Source organism: Lonchura striata, chromosome 5 (genome assembly GCF_050655825.1).
Source record: "Lonchura striata isolate lonStrDom1 chromosome 5, ASM5065582v1, whole genome shotgun sequence".
Taxonomy (NCBI): domain Eukaryota; kingdom Metazoa; phylum Chordata; class Aves; order Passeriformes; family Estrildidae; genus Lonchura; species Lonchura striata.
The window spans coordinates 4,897,603-4,912,710 of NC_140707.1; the positions used below are offsets into that span (position 1 = coordinate 4,897,603).

Genomic DNA, 15,108 nt, shown 5'->3' on the forward strand with positions numbered 1-15,108 from the left:
GCAAGATGTATTCAATTGCCATCTGTTAGTTTGGTTCACTGCATTGTTTATTTTATCTTTTAATTTTCTTCCCTAATAAAGAAGTGTTATTCCTGCTCCCATATTTTTGCCTGAGAGCCCCCTTAATTTTATAGCAGTTTACAGGGAGGGGGTCTACATTTATTTTTTTCCCCATTTCAGGGAGGGTCCTGCCTTCCTTAGCAGACTCCTGTCTTTGCAAACCAAGACAGATTTTGGCACCCAACGTGCAGCTCGAAGGCAAAGAAACAAAAAAGGGAATAACAGTTCTTGAGTAATCCAATTTTTGATTTTTGTGTAATGCTACAGAAACCTCGTTCAGCGGCACCCTGTGCTCCAGCCTGCCCTGGTTTGGGTGGCACGGAACCGTGGCTGCATTTCTCCATTTGCAGGCCCTGATCTAAACACGGCTCCTACAGCCAAGGCTGCTGTGGCTGTTCTCCGGTTTGTTTTATGGGTGAATAAGGGGAAGAATTCATGGATCTTTAACTTCCTCTGGGAAGCAGGCACATGGATTCACAGCTGTCACACACTGACTGTGTGCTTTTGGGGTTACTTTAATAATGGCACCTACTGTGAGGAAATGACACTGGGGGAAATTTTCTCCCAACCCTTTAACCATCTCTTTGGGTTTGCCCCACCAGTTTGTGAAGGGCTCAGATCCACTCCAAATACCAATGATATCATACAGGGGCTGTGTTGCTGTTAGCCCTGTTCTATTTGGCACTGAGAGACAAGGGAAGATTAACCTGGAAAACCACCCTGACACCCAGCCCAGAACCTGACACGGCCCCAGAGACCAGGGATGCTGCTGCCCCAGAGCCTGACCCTGCCCCACAGCCAGCCCAGATATGAACCACCCAGACTGGGTGGGGGTCTGCTGAGGGAGATGCAGGAGATGCTGAAGGAGTGCATTTCCCCAGCTGGTGAGAAGCCCTCCCCCTGCCCCAAAAAAGGAGAGTCTGATGGGGCAGCAGTGGAACCCACAGATGTTACAACTGTCCAGGTTCCAGCTGAACCACAAAGGCAGCCACAGCCAGCAGCAGTCGCCCCTGTAGAAACAAGGAGGTCTGAGATGGAATCAGAGCAACCAGATAAGGGAAGGCCCTTACAACCCACAGGGGAACCAGAGGTTGTGATCATCACCGAGTCCCTGACGTACAAAAGTCTCCGTAAGCTGCACAAGGACATTGAACGACGGAGACGTGAGGCTTATACAACCTGACTGCTTCAAGTCTGAGACCTCATGGGTACAGGTGCCCAGCTGGATGGTGGTGAGGCAAGGAATTTGGGACCCTTGACCCAGGACTCAGGTATGAATCAGATTTTTGTAAGGGAGCCAGGGTCCCTTTCCCTCTGGGAGCGGATTTTAATGAGTGTCAGAGAGAGGTTTGTCCACAGGGTGAGAATGCAGGAGCACCAGCATAGACGTGCTGGAAAACCCTTGAGGAAGGGACCAACAGCTGAGGGAAGTGGCAGCATTGGAGGTACTCTTTGGGAGGGATGGACAGCATGATAATGACCCCGACAAGGTCAGGTGCACAGGGCAAATGCTGTGGAGTCTGGCAAGGCTGGGGCCGTCTCAGTACACCACGTTCATTGCCACGATTAATGCCGATAACAGCCGAGAGACAGTGGGCTCTGCTGCCAGCAGCTGAGAAATTGTGAGAGTATGATCCATGGCCCAGTGCAGGCTCATGGCTCTGCTGTGGGCAAGGAACTCAAAGAGGAGATGAGGGAGATGAGGGTGGAGGTGAGGAGGAACAGTTCCCACATTGCCCCAGTGCGAGTCACAGGCCCCAAAGTCAGAGCCCAACATTCCCCAGCCAGAGAGAGAAGGTAAGCCCCACGGGCTGGCCTGGGGTTCTTTCTGCGTGACCATGGGGAAGACATGGGAAGGTGGGATGGGAAACCCATTTCTGTCCTGGCAGCGTGGGTGTGTCAGCTCAAGGAGGGAAGCACTGACCGAGGGAATTCCAGTAAAGTGAAGGTAGCCTCAGCCTCCCATGACCGAGCTGCCGAGTATGATCTGTCAGATCCCCTTGAAAGTACCTCTACCATGTACGGCCAGGAAAGAAATAATAACCAGTGTTAAAGGGGCCCTGCTTCCAGCCAGGGAGAGGCACGGGAAAACCAGATCTTTTGGTCAGTATGGATCCGATGGCCTGGCACATCAGTGCCACAGAAATATGAAGCCTTAGCTGATACTGGTGCACAGTGTACCCCAATGCCATCGGGACATGTGGGGCAGAACCTGTTTCCATTGCTGGGGTGACGGGGGGATCACAGCAATTGACCCTGTTGGGAGCCAAGGTGAGCCTGGCTGGGAAGGAGCAGCAGAAACATCCATTGTGACCGGCCCATAGGCCCCGTGTGTTCTGGGCATAGACTTCCTCCAGAACGGCTGTTACAGAGACCCAAAGGGACTCAGGAGGGCTTTTGGCATAGCTGCTGCAGAGGCAGAGGACATTAGGCAATTGAACGCCTTGCCTGGACTGTCAGAGAACCCATCTGCAGTAGGACTCCTGAGGGTGAAAGAGCAATGAGTGCCAATTGCCACCTCGACAGTGCACGGCCGGCAGTATTGAACGAATCGGGATGCCGTGATCCCCATCCACAGAATGATCCGTGAGCTGGAGAGCCAAGGGGTGGTCAGTAAGGCCCACTCACCCTTCCACAGCCCCATCTGGCCTGTGCACATGTCTGATGGAGAATGGAGATTGACTGTGGACTATCGTGGCTTGAATGAAGTGACTCCACAGCGCTGCTGTGCCAGACATGCTGGAACTCCAGTACGAGCTGGAGTCCAAGGCAGCAAAGTGGTATGCCACCATTGATATTGCTAATGCGTTTTTCTCCATTCCTCTGGCAGCAGAATGCAGGCCTCAGTTTGCTTTCACCTGAAGGGGCGTGCAGTACTCCTGGAACTGACTGCCCCAGGGGTGGAAGCACAGCCCCACCATCTGCCATGGACTGATCCAGGCTCCGCTGGAAAAGGGTCAAGCTCCAGAACACTTGCAGTACATCAGTGATATCATTGTGTGGGGGAACATGGCAATGGAAGTATTTGAGAGAGGATCGTCCAGGTTCTGCTGGAAGCTTTGCCATCAAGAAGAGCAAAGTCAAGGGTCCTGCCTGAGAGATCCAGTTCCTGGGGTAAAGTGGCAAGATGGACAGCGCCAGATTCCAACTGAGGTGATCAATAAGATCACCGTGATGTCTCTACCCACCACCAAGAAGGAAACACAAGCTTTCCTAGGTGCCATAGGTTTTTGGAGAATGCACATTCTCGAGTATCGCCAGATTTTGAGCCCTTCCTACCTGGTCGCCCACACCAATTTCCACTGGGGCCCTGAGCAGCAACAAGCTTTCACCCAGATCAAGCAGGAGATCGCTCATGCTGTAGCCCTTGGCCCAGTCAGGACAGGACCAGGTTTCAGAAGTGTCTTCAAAGTGGATAGACTATATTGAAAACAATGCAGAAAGAATTGTTTTGCCCTTTTAACTTTTCCTATTTATATCTTGATATCAGCAATATCCAATTGATATTGACCCCCAGCACCTTGTTATGCAATCTGAATACATATGAAAATCATGATCCTTCATGGCTGACAATCAATAACACTTTGTCCCTACCCTTCCCCCACCATTTCCCTCATCCAACCCCTGGCACTCCTATGGATCAGGAATGTTGTGGCCAGAAGGACCAGGGCAGTGATTCTTCCCCTGTGAGACAGAGTGAAAATTTAACAGGGTAGAAATCCATTTGGATTTCGGTGAAATGTGCTGCTTTGAGCTTGCTAACATGAGTGAAATATGCTGTTTAGTCTGGTAACTGCAGCACTAGCAAAGTTGGCCCAGCTAAAGAGAAATAATGCAAATTTCCACACTAAAAGAGATAAGAAAGACTCCTTGGGCCTTTAAAAGACCACGCAGAGTGACCCAGGAGTTCTTTCTGTACTTTCTGACAAAAACAAGTGTAACTAGCTCTAAGTGTAACATGAAATCGTCAGAATGAATATGCATGAACCTATTGTGAAATTCTATGCCTATGGAAATTAATTAAGGGTAATTAAAAAGTTTTGGGACTTCTTAGGGGGGTGCATGTCCATTGAAGGGCAATGAGTCCCCAGTGTGTCCAGCGCTGTAAATAAACATACCATTCCTTACAAATCTTTATTGGAATTGTGGGGTTTTTATTTTTCATCCGTATTTCACCTGTGCTGGGCACTGGTTGGGCAGCACCTCGAGTGCTGGGTCCAGTTCTGGGGTCCCCAATTTAGGAAAAGTCGGAGTCCAGGACACTGCAGCACCAAGGAATTCAACGGGGCACTCTGAGGCCTCATGGAACCAAGAGGCCACTGTGACCCTGCAGGCCCTTGTGGAACCATGCAGAGCTTTGTGACAGAGCAGGACCTCATGTCATGATGGGGCCATGGTGACACTGCAGCGCCCCATGGAACCAAGGGGACAGTGCTGCCCCTCAGGAACTCACGGAATGAAGGAAAAATGTTTGACACTGTGGTGGCCCTTGGGACCAAGAGGCCATTGTGACACTGTGGGACCAAGAAGAGCATTGCTGCCCTGCCAGACCTCATGGAACCAAAGACCATTTGTGACACTGCAGGGCCTTGGGGGGCCAGAGTGACATTGAGACACTGCAGGGCCCAAGGATCCAAGGGACTTTGTGACACCAAGGGGTCCCATGGAACCAAAGGGACATTTTGACACTGGGAGGCATCATGGAATCATGGACACCATTGGGACACTCTGGGGCCTTATGGAACCCAGGTGACACCAAGTTGTCTGGGAATGTTGATCTGCTGGAGGGTAGGAGAGCTCTGCACAGAGCCCTGGACAGGCTGGATCCAGGGCCCAAATCCAACAAGGTGAGGTTTAACAAGTCCAAGTGTCAGATCCTGCACTTTGGCCACAACAACCCCTGCAGTGCTACAGGCTGGGGACAGAGGGGCTGGACAGCAGCCAGGCAGAAAGGGACCTGCAGGGACTGATGGACAGCAGGCTGGACATGAGCCAGCAGTGTGCCCAGGTGGCCAAGAAGGCCAATGGCTCCTGGCCTGGATCAGGAATGATGTGGCCAGCAGGACCAGAGCTGCTGTGCCAGCACTGATCTGCCCCAGCTCTGCACACAGACATTGCTGCTGCAGCTCCAGAGAAGTCAACAAAAGGGCATCTCTGCAGAAAACTCTGCTGGGAGATCCTTTAGTTACTTTAAAGCCACCAAGAGTGAAGCCCCTCATTGACACGTCTGTGGGCACAGGGAAGGTGAAGAGAAACAGTATGAGAAATGGCAAAAACGATGACATTTCTTAGTGGACAATCTGAAAAAAACTAAAGGAAAGAACTGCTGAATTGAAACCAACAATAAGTATCCAAGATGATGTTTATTACAGAAATTGGCCAGCATTTTAATGTTCCTGAAAGCATCCATTCATCAGTCTCCTCACTGCAGCCTTAAGCTCCTGGTTCCTCAGGCTGTAGATGAGAGGGTTCAGGCCTGGAGGCACCACCGAGTACAGAACTGACAGGGCCAGATCCAGAGATGGGGAGGAGGTGGAGGGAGGCTTCATGTGGGAAACTGAGCCAGTGCTAATAAACAGGGAGACCACAGCCAGGTGAGGGAGGCAGGTGGAAAAGGCTTTGTGCCGTCCCTGCTCAGAAGGGATCCTCAGCACAGCCCTGAAGATCTGCACATAGGAGAAAACAATCAACACAAAACAACCAAATACCAAACAGGCACTAACAGCAAGAAGCCCAAGTTCCCTGAGGTGGGAATTGGAGCAGGAGAGCTTGAGGATCTGTGGGATTTCGCAGAAGAACTGGCCCAGGGCATTGCCATGGCACAGGGGCAGGGAAAATGTATTGGCAGTGAGCAGCAGAGCAGTGAGGAAGGCACTGGCCCAGGCAGCTGCTGCCATGTGGGCACAAGCTCTGCTGCCCAGGAGGGTCCCGTAGTGCAGGGGTTTACAGATGGACACGTAGCGGTCGTAGCACATGATGGTCAGGAGGAAATACTCTGCTGAGATGAAGAGCATGAAGAAAAAGAGCTGAGCAGCACATCCTGTGTAGGAGATGTTTCTGGTGTCCCAGAGGGAATTGTGCATGGCTTTGGGGACAGTGGTGCAGATGGAGCCCAGGTCGCTGAGGGCCAGGTTGAGCAGGAAGAAGAACATGGGCGTGTGCAGGTGGTGGCCTCAGGCTACGGCGCTGATGATGAGGCCGTTGCCCAGGAGGGCAGCCAGGGAGATGCCCAGGAAGAGGCAGAAGTGCAGGAGCTGCAGCTGCCGCGTGTCTGCCAGTGCCAGCAGGAGGAAGTGGCTGATGGAGCTGCTGTTGGACATTTGCTGTGGCTGCACATGGGCACCTGTTCATGGAGAAAGGACAGGGACAAGTCAGGAGAGGATGCTTGGAGCCAAACCTGGGCCATTCCCTGCAGCCTGTTGTGCTGGGACTCACCCACCCTTGTTCCTGCTCTGGGAAAACCTTCACCCAGGTCCCTGCCTGAGCTCCAGTTGTGCTGGCTGAGTGTCCAGAAGCAGCCAGGCCTGTGCATGGGGGCTCTTGAGGAGCCATCCCTGCCCTGCTGCCCTGGGTTTGTGGCCATGTGGCAGGGGGACAAGGCTGGATATTCAGGATTTGTCAGGGGAATCACTCCTGATGGAGAAAGGCTTGGTACCATCTGCATTCAGACATCTAAAGAAATTTCACTTTATTTCTAAAGGAAATAGATGGCAGGAGTTGGTTTAAGGAATTGTTATCCTACCCATAGTTCATTCCTTTCTCTCTGAGGTCAGAAATCCCCAGCATTCCTGCTGCACTCAGAGTTTGCCACTGACAGATGAGAGAGGCAAAGGATTCCCTGTGGCTGAGGGAAGGTGAGGGGCTGGATGGGCTTGTTCCCCCAGCACTGCTCTGTTCAGCCCCCTCTGCTTCCCTGAGCATCTCCCTGGACTGGACATCCCCTCCTGAGAGGTGCCTTGTCCCTGCCAGCGCTCACAGAGCCCATCCCACCCTGTGTGCCCTCGGCCCGGCCCTACAGAAACCTGCCTGTGTGCAGGGCCCTGGCTGGGGCAGGCTCTGTGTGCAGCTGGGCAAGGGCAGCTCAGGAGAGCCCTGCTGGGCCCTGCAGAGGTGATGCTGCTGCTGCCCAGGGCTGAGGAGTGGCTGAAGGCCCTTTGGGAGGCTCCCAGCAGAGACACTGACCACCCAAAGTCACAGTTCTGGAGTCTCTGTAAATGTTCAAACATTCCTTTGATGATCCTGTGTGTCCCTTTAAACTCAGAATGTTCTGTGATTCTGGGATTACAATTCCTGTTCTGCTTCTCTCATCCCCCTGTTTATAATCAAAAAGAGAAAAAAAAAACCCTTGCCACAGTGTTAAAACAGTGAAGTAAAAACCAGACCTTTATTGGAAGTTCCCAGGTGTCCCAGTGGGGATGGGGGACACCTGGCCCTTGATTTCAACAATTTACTAAGGTTGATTAATTAGGATATTTAACAGGAATATCCAATAGGAGATTCAGTTGCCCCAGTTACACACCCTGGCTCAACCCATTGGAGTAGATCCAAGGGCTTCTTCGCCCCACTTTACTTATGACTACTCACATTGTTGTCAAAAACCAAAATGTTCTTCTTGTAGGTTCTCTTCCTAATAATAAGACTATTCAGTATTTCAGGAATATATTTAGATAGTCAGCTTATTCTTGTACAATCTAAGAGATAGGTAGGAAACATATTAGAGTCAGTTAAGAATTACACTTATATAAGCACATAATAGTAATTTAATATACTTAATTAAGAGGTTAATAGATAATGTAAGGATTATATTTCTATAACAATATAATAGTAATTTACAGAACTATGAATATATGAAAAATGTATAAAAAGCAAAAATCTTTTTGTCATTATCCCAACTTTCCCATCCGGCTCCATACATGGAAATTGAAAACATTTTCAGGAAATTTCCTGACCTTTACAGCAATCCCAGGTTTACCTTCTTTGGGAAGTGTCCGCCGGAGCTGTGCCCAGGCTGGTCTGGAGCTGGAGAAGCCCTGCCCCAGCCAGCCCCTCTCAGCAGCAGCACCTGCCCTGCTCAGGGTGGCTCCTTCCCCCCACAGCTCCTGGCCAGCGCTGGGAGCAGCTCCAGGGCCGGCTGAGAGCTGTCCCTGGCAGGCAGCAGAGTCCCTGGCCCAGCACAGCGCCCTGGGCTGCAGGACCTTGCTCTGCAGGACAGCCCTGGGCACCCCTGGCTGCTCTGCACAGGAGATGAGCAGAGAATGCACTCACAGGGTCTGTGGGCATTGGGATGTTCCAGCTTTAGGAGATCTCTCCAGGAGCTGCAGCTGCATTGTCCTGCAGCCAGAGGTTCCTGTGCCAAGGGCTGGCAGTGATTCTGCCCCAGGCACTTCTCAGCCCCTTCCCAGCCCTGACTGATTGAAGCTCTCTGTGCCTCTGTGCTGTGCCTGGGCTGGCTGCAGGCAGTGCCCCAGCCCTGCTGGGCTGGGAGAAGAGCTGCTCAGCAAGAGAAATGTGCTTTTGAAGCTCTGCTTGGTTACCAGCATCACCCTCTGTACCAGGAGCCTGGCCCAGCTCAGCAGCACAGACACAGCACAAGGACTTTAATGACCCTCTGGGGCTTTGTGCTCAGGCCCTGAACATCAGGCCCTGAGAGGGAGCCGCAGAAACCTCTCCAGAACTCCAAGTCGCAATGCAACTCCAAAGTTTTTCTGACTTTAAATGGGTCCCACTGAGAGACACGACTGAGAAAATGTCCCCAGGCACCAGGCAGAGCAGAGAACTGGAAGCACTGATGCCAGGTGGGGACAAAGAGAAGCCAAGTCTTGGTGTCCTGGGGCACAGCAGGGTCTGTGCCACCAAGGGCTGTGAGGAGACACCTTGTCCTGAGGCCCTGGGGCCTCCTGGCACAGCCCCAGCCAGGCTGGGCACTGTCAGCCCCTGCTCCTGCCCTCAGCATCCCCACCTAGCCCACATCCCAGTGGCCTCATGGATCTGCTGGAAGGAGTCCCTGGGGAGCCTTGGACAGCAATGGCTCCTTCATGCTCCCAGGGACTGCAGGTTTTTCAAAGGACTCAGTGTTTTGCTTTTGTCTTGCAGTCTCTGAGAGCTTTCTGCAATCCTGGCCTCCAATATTCTGCTGTAATTAGTCCCTGGAGAGGCTTTGTCAGGAACAACACTCAGTGGGGCTCATTAATGCTTCAAGGTACTTCAGTTCTTTTAAGGTACTTGGTGTTTCCCTTTTGATACAGACTCTGTGAGAGGTTTGTGCTATTGTGGCTCCAATTATCTGCTTTAACAAGTCCCCTGAGAGCTTTGTGCAGACACACGCTGTGGCTCATGAATACTCTGAGATACTAAACTTTTTTCTGGTACTTTGGGTTTTCTTTTTCACATTGAGAGTTCTTTGTGCCGTTTTCAGTCTCTGAGAGGTTTTTGTGCCATCCTGGTCTCCAGTTCTCTTCTCCAAGGAGTCCATGAGGAGCCTGTGTTGGGCATGCACCTCAGTGGGACTCATTATTGCCTTGAGAAACTTTGGTGTCTTCTTCTGACTTTGACTGCAAGAAAAGTTTGTGGAATCTCCTCTCAGGCCCTGAGGTTTCAGGGCTCAGCTCCAAATGCACCACGGGGCTCATTAGTATCAAGCAAGTCCTGACAAACCATGGCTCTGCCTTGATTTCCCTCTGCTCTAATGCAGTTCAAGAGGAAGTTTCTGTAGTGTTTTGGTTTGCCATTTTGAGATTTCTCAGCCAATGCATCAACTATTTTGGTGTGTTCAGTGTTGGCTAATCACCAGTGCACTCACTGCAATATACTTACTCCTTTCCTGCTGTGAGATAGGATTAGGAGAAAGGCAAAGTAGGCTCAGAACTTTAAAAGAAAAGTTTAAACTTTTAAAGAGAAGTATATTAACAGTAACCAAAAGAAAGAGTAATAAGGATCAGAACAAACTTTCAGAACTCTTCCTCTCTCCATAAAACCTTACAATATAAAGAGAACAAACCTAAAACTTCAGGTCAGTTCAAATAGGGAGAGAAGTTCCTCGTGTTAATGTTATGGAGACTTATCCACAAGAAAACAGTTATCTCATGGCTTTTCATTTCCATGGATTGCAGCTGCCTCGAAAAATGTGCAATTGTGAAGTCCCTCCCATTTTTTCACAGCTTTTCCCATGGCTGTGTTTATGGTCCATGTCAATTTATGGGATATTAATTTACAGATGAGCTGTTTAAAAGCAAAGGTTCTCTTCATCTATTTCTGAAATCATCTTCATCTCTGGGAACAGAGGTCTTCTTTTCCTCTCCCTGAGGGTACAGTGTGTAACCACTCTGCTCTCCTCTGTTCAAACTTCTCATGGGATCACAGTAACTGCAACATTTGCTCACTTGAGGATGGAGGCCTTTGCTGAAACAAGTCATCTCCCCATATTTTTCAATGCATTATGGGGAAAAAGAGAGTCTGATGTATCAATGACATCCTTCTCCACAGCTTTAGCAGAGGATTCCAGCCCCAAGCTCAAGGCATCTCCTCATCCCTCCCATCTGGGACTCAACTTCCTCTTCCCTGCCCTCGGTGTGTCCATGTTGCTCCTCTGTGTGCCTGCCCTGTGTCCTTTTCTCTCACTGGAGGGAGGATGGCAGCACTGGCAGAGTCAATATCTGCCCGGGGCTGAAGATGGTTCCGTGAGCCCGGCCGGGCTCGGTGCTTGCGGCCGGAGCTGTTTTGCCATGGAGGTTTCTGCAGCGGCTGCGCTGGGGCTGTGTCAGGCTGGGCCGCGCTGGGGCAGGGCCAGGATCTCAGCAGCCAGGCCAGAGCCCAGCAGCAGCACGGCCGGGGCCGATGGCTTCTCCTGCCCTGCCCGCCGGCTGCGGGCGAAGCCCAAGGGCGGCAGAGCCTTGGCCGAGCCGGCCCGGCCCGGGGCTGCTCCTGGGGCCCGGCGGATCCTGGCCGGGCCCGGGCTGGCGGCGGGGCAGGGCTCGGCAGGGCCAGATGTCAGCACCCGCAGCCACGGCCCGGCCTCGGCCCCGCGGCCTCCCCTGCCCTGCCCGGCAGCCGATGGCGCCTGGCGGCTCCCTGGGAAGGGGCCCGGCCCCACGGCAGGAGCCGCCCGGCCCCACGGCCGAGACGGGGCTGGGCCGGCCTCGGCACCTCTGTGGGGCCAGAAGGGAGAGAGACCCAGCCAGGCTTTTTCATCTGTAACTTGTCCATATGTAGTGGCCATGTGCCCAAGCCCCCAAAACCTCTCATTGGGAGATCTCTGGGCCCTCTCCAAGGTGTTTTCTAATAAAAATATTAAGGTCATGGTCTATGAAAATTACCAGAGGATGGGGCTAACCCATCCTGTCTGTCCTGGCTACTTTTGTCTGGGAGCAATCCTTGGATATACGGACTTTTGGAGGCCACATTCTAATTTTGGCCATGGACCATGGACAAGAAGACCATTTCTTTTCCACAGGAATGAAGGAACAGAGCCCCATTGTTTCAGGGGCAGATGAAAGGTGACCACCACAGTGCAAGGCCAGCCAGAGCTGGCTGTCTTTTTCTAAGACATACTCTTGCATACAGGAAATTGTTAGGGAGAATACCAGCTTTGGCAATGGGCATCAGAACACAGACAGTTCTTTTCTATAGCAAGGAAAGCACAGAACCCCTTTGCTCCAGGAGCTGATGAGAAGCAGCCCTTGGCATTCCAACATCAGCCAGACCTGTCAGGTGGCCCCTGGCAAGCCAAGCCAGCCAGACCTGTTCCATGTTCCCTCGCTTCCATGGGGTCCCTTGCTTCCAGGTAGCCCTGAGGCGTCACAATGCCCCCTTGGTGACACCAGGCCCTGAAGGGTCGGAATGGTCTCCATGGTTCCATCGGGCCCCACAGAGTCATAATGGTCTCTGGGTCCATGAAGCCCCACGGTGTCACCATGGCCCCTTGGTTCCATGGGCTCCAGTGGTGCCACAATGATCCCCTTGGTTCCATGAGGTGCTCACAGTGTCACAGTGATCTCCATGGGAAGGAAAGAACCGAGCCCCAGTGTGGCAGGGGCAGCCACCAGAGGACAAAGCCAGCCAGACTTGATGGTACTGGCAGATTTTGCCTGGAAGCAACCCTTGGATGTAGGGAATTTTAGAGGTGGAATCCCAATTTCAGACATGGATACCCAAAGTAGAAGGATGGTTCTTTTCCACAGGAAGAAAAGCACGGAACACCGCTGTTTCAGGGACAGATGAAAGGCTTCCACTAGAGGCCTAAGCCAGCCAGACTTCTCTGTCCTGGTAGCTTTTGTCTGAAAGCAACCCTTGGATATAGGGAATTTGGGAAGTGGAACCCCAATTTCAGTCATTTCTGTGTAGATAAGAAGGACAGTTCTTTTCCATAGGAAGGAAAGCACAGAGCCCCAGTGTTTCAAAGGCAGAAGTGAAGAGAGGTGGCTCTTGAGAGGCCAAGCCAGCCAGACCTGTTTGTCCTGGCAGCTTTTGTCATGGAGAGATCCTTGGATATATGGAATTTGGGAGAAGGAATCTCAGTTTTGACCATGAACACCTTGAGAAGAAGGACAGTTCTTTTTCATCAGAAGGAAACCACTGACCTGCGGTGGTGTGTTTTTCTTTAATGTGATATTTGTTCAATATCTGTTCACCCCCCCGATCCCTAATCTCCTCCTCTCCCCAGTTGTCAATCTTCCCTAGCTCTCCCCTAACCCCCTCATCTCCAAGTTGTCAATCCTCCCTTTCCCTGCCCCTTTCCCTGGAACCTTCCCTGTCATTCATCCTAGCCCCCTCCTCTGCTTCCAGAGCATTCCCTGTCTATTTAGTGAGGCTCAACACCCTATTGATTACTTTGTGCTATTCCACTCCCTTGCTTCCCCCAATAGGTTTGTCATATGTTAGTCCTGCCCTAAACTCCTCCCCTGCTGTTCCCTCATTGGTTGCTGTTCCTACACCCGTCTCCCTGAATTCTTGTATAAAAGCTCTGCTCCCGCTCCCGAGGGGGTCTTGGGGCTCACTGAATAAAACCATCCTGTTCACCCCCAAGTCCTGTGTCGCCTCCGTCTGTTCCCGCACCACCGACTGGGACTGCAGAGCTTCGCAGGGGGAGCGGCCGCCCGTTCTCTTCCCTCTCACAGCCCAGCACGGCACCGCTCGGGGTGCTGCGGCGAGGGGAGTGCCTGCTGCGCCACGACAAATGGTAGTAGAGGATGGTTCCCTCCTTCGTCTTTTAGAAAAAACGGGCAAATTCGTGGGGGTGCCCGCCTCACAGAAGAAGAAGGAGGGAAGAGGGACATCTGCGGCTGTGGAAGCTCTGCCGGATGCTAAGAGGAGCTGAGCGCCGAGCAATAAGATTGAAGCTCCGGGACCTCTTCGTCCTCGCCACTGCGCTCTCTACCCGCCCTGGAGCAGCCGCACTGTGGGGGCCGCCGGGCTGCAGAAGCTTTAAGTGGGTGGACTTACCCGAGGACAAAGAGTGCGGTTTGGCAGTGGCTCACGAGTTGAGCCTGAAGAAAGGCATCTGCAGCGAGACCACCGGAGGCAGATAGTGGCCGAAACCAAGGCTTCGGGGACGAGCTTTGGTTTAACGGGAACACCTAAGCCTCCGGAAGGGCCAAACCGGGAAGGAACATCCCCAGTTTTAGCGTGACTTTTCCATCGAGTCGAGGAGAAGATTCAAGCCATCTCCGCCCGGGCCCGGAGGGTAAGGTGAGCTAGACGGGGTGGGGGCCGCCCCGATGGACGGCTGGGTTTGCCGCTTTTCTTTTTGCGTTTTAACCCCCGCCTGCACCCAGACTGGGGCTGTATCCCTGCATGTCCCTGGCAGGCGGGTGGGTTTTCCTTTTCTGGGGGGGGGTTAGCACTGAGTGCTATTCTTCACCCAGTCTTTTGTGGCAACCCATATTAGATTTCTTTTTCTTCTCCTCAAAAATATTGTCTTCTCTATCCTCCCCTCCCCATTCTGGGCTGGACGGAGGGGTTAGAGAAGACAAAAGTGGGACAAACATTTAAAGGCGACACGTTAACTATGGGAGGGTTGTTAAAAGAGACCCTTTACACCCACGCATTGCGCCATCATCCAGCTGCGTCGGGCCCCCCTCCTGTACATTTCCCCTGTTGGCTTCTGTGAAGCTCCCTATGCCCCATCCCCTCGGACTTTCCTAAACCTTTCCCTATCCTCCCTTGGGGATTGCTGTGGCCGAGCCGCCCCAAGTGCCCTGCTGGACGCTGCTCAGGCCAAGTGCAGTGTGCCCGGCACCCCCTCCCAAGATGGCGCTGGCCACGCCGCTCGGGACCCATTTCCCGCCTTGACCCTTCTTTTCCGCCCCTGGTTTCCCGCCAGTCCCATCTCTCCCTCAATGGCCCTGCACCGTCCCTGCACGAGGCTAGTCCCTACTGGGGGAAGCGGGGTTGGATATTCACCCATCCTTCTTCTGGCTCTTCCTCCGGGGGGAAGGATCGGGAGGGACCATCTCCCAAGGAAATAGAGTCGAAACCTGGGACTGGGGATCCGTCATCTTGTTTTCCCCCTAAGATGGCGGCATCCTAGTCGCCCCCCTATCCTATTCCTTAATGTACCCTACCCAATGTTCCTTTTTATTTAACTACGAATTCCTCTTTTTGCTTTTGATTATTTTTTGAATAATCTGTTTGTTGAGTTATATTTTATAGAAAGAAAGATCATCCCATTTAATTAATACTCAAGATATTATGCCCACCTCTCAAACAAACATTCAAATTGGACAAACCACGTCACTGTCCGCTGACGTGACTCCGCTTTAGGAATTTTAAGAAGCTAAACATCACAAGCGCCGTGACAAAGCAAGTTCTAAATCAGATGAAGTCAGAAATCCTGCTGTGCTTTGTACACTTAATTTGGAGTTTCGTTTAGGACAATTTTATGTATTCCAGATCAAGTTTTTATATGCTTCATGTGTTGTAAACATAATTCACTTATCCTTTTTTGATGTCTTTCAACTTATGTCTTTTAATAATATGTAATGTTACAATTTGATTAAATATTAAGTTGTTTTGTTGTAATTATGATTAAGTTATTATTTTCTGATGTTTTTC

General features: G+C 51.8%; 1 protein-coding gene across 1 annotated transcript; it reads right to left on the reverse strand.

Annotated features, from left to right (window-relative positions):
* Positions 1 to 5,140: 5,140 nt before the first annotated feature.
* On the reverse strand, positions 5,141 to 6,227 carry LOC144248853 (olfactory receptor 14J1-like). Its single transcript, XM_077790832.2, has one exon. It carries the CDS (start codon positions 6,210 to 6,212, stop codon positions 5,448 to 5,450), a length of 765 nt encoding a protein of 254 aa, XP_077646958.2. The 5' UTR covers positions 6,213 to 6,227; the 3' UTR covers positions 5,141 to 5,447.
* Between the last annotated feature and the right edge of the window lie 8,881 nt (positions 6,228 to 15,108).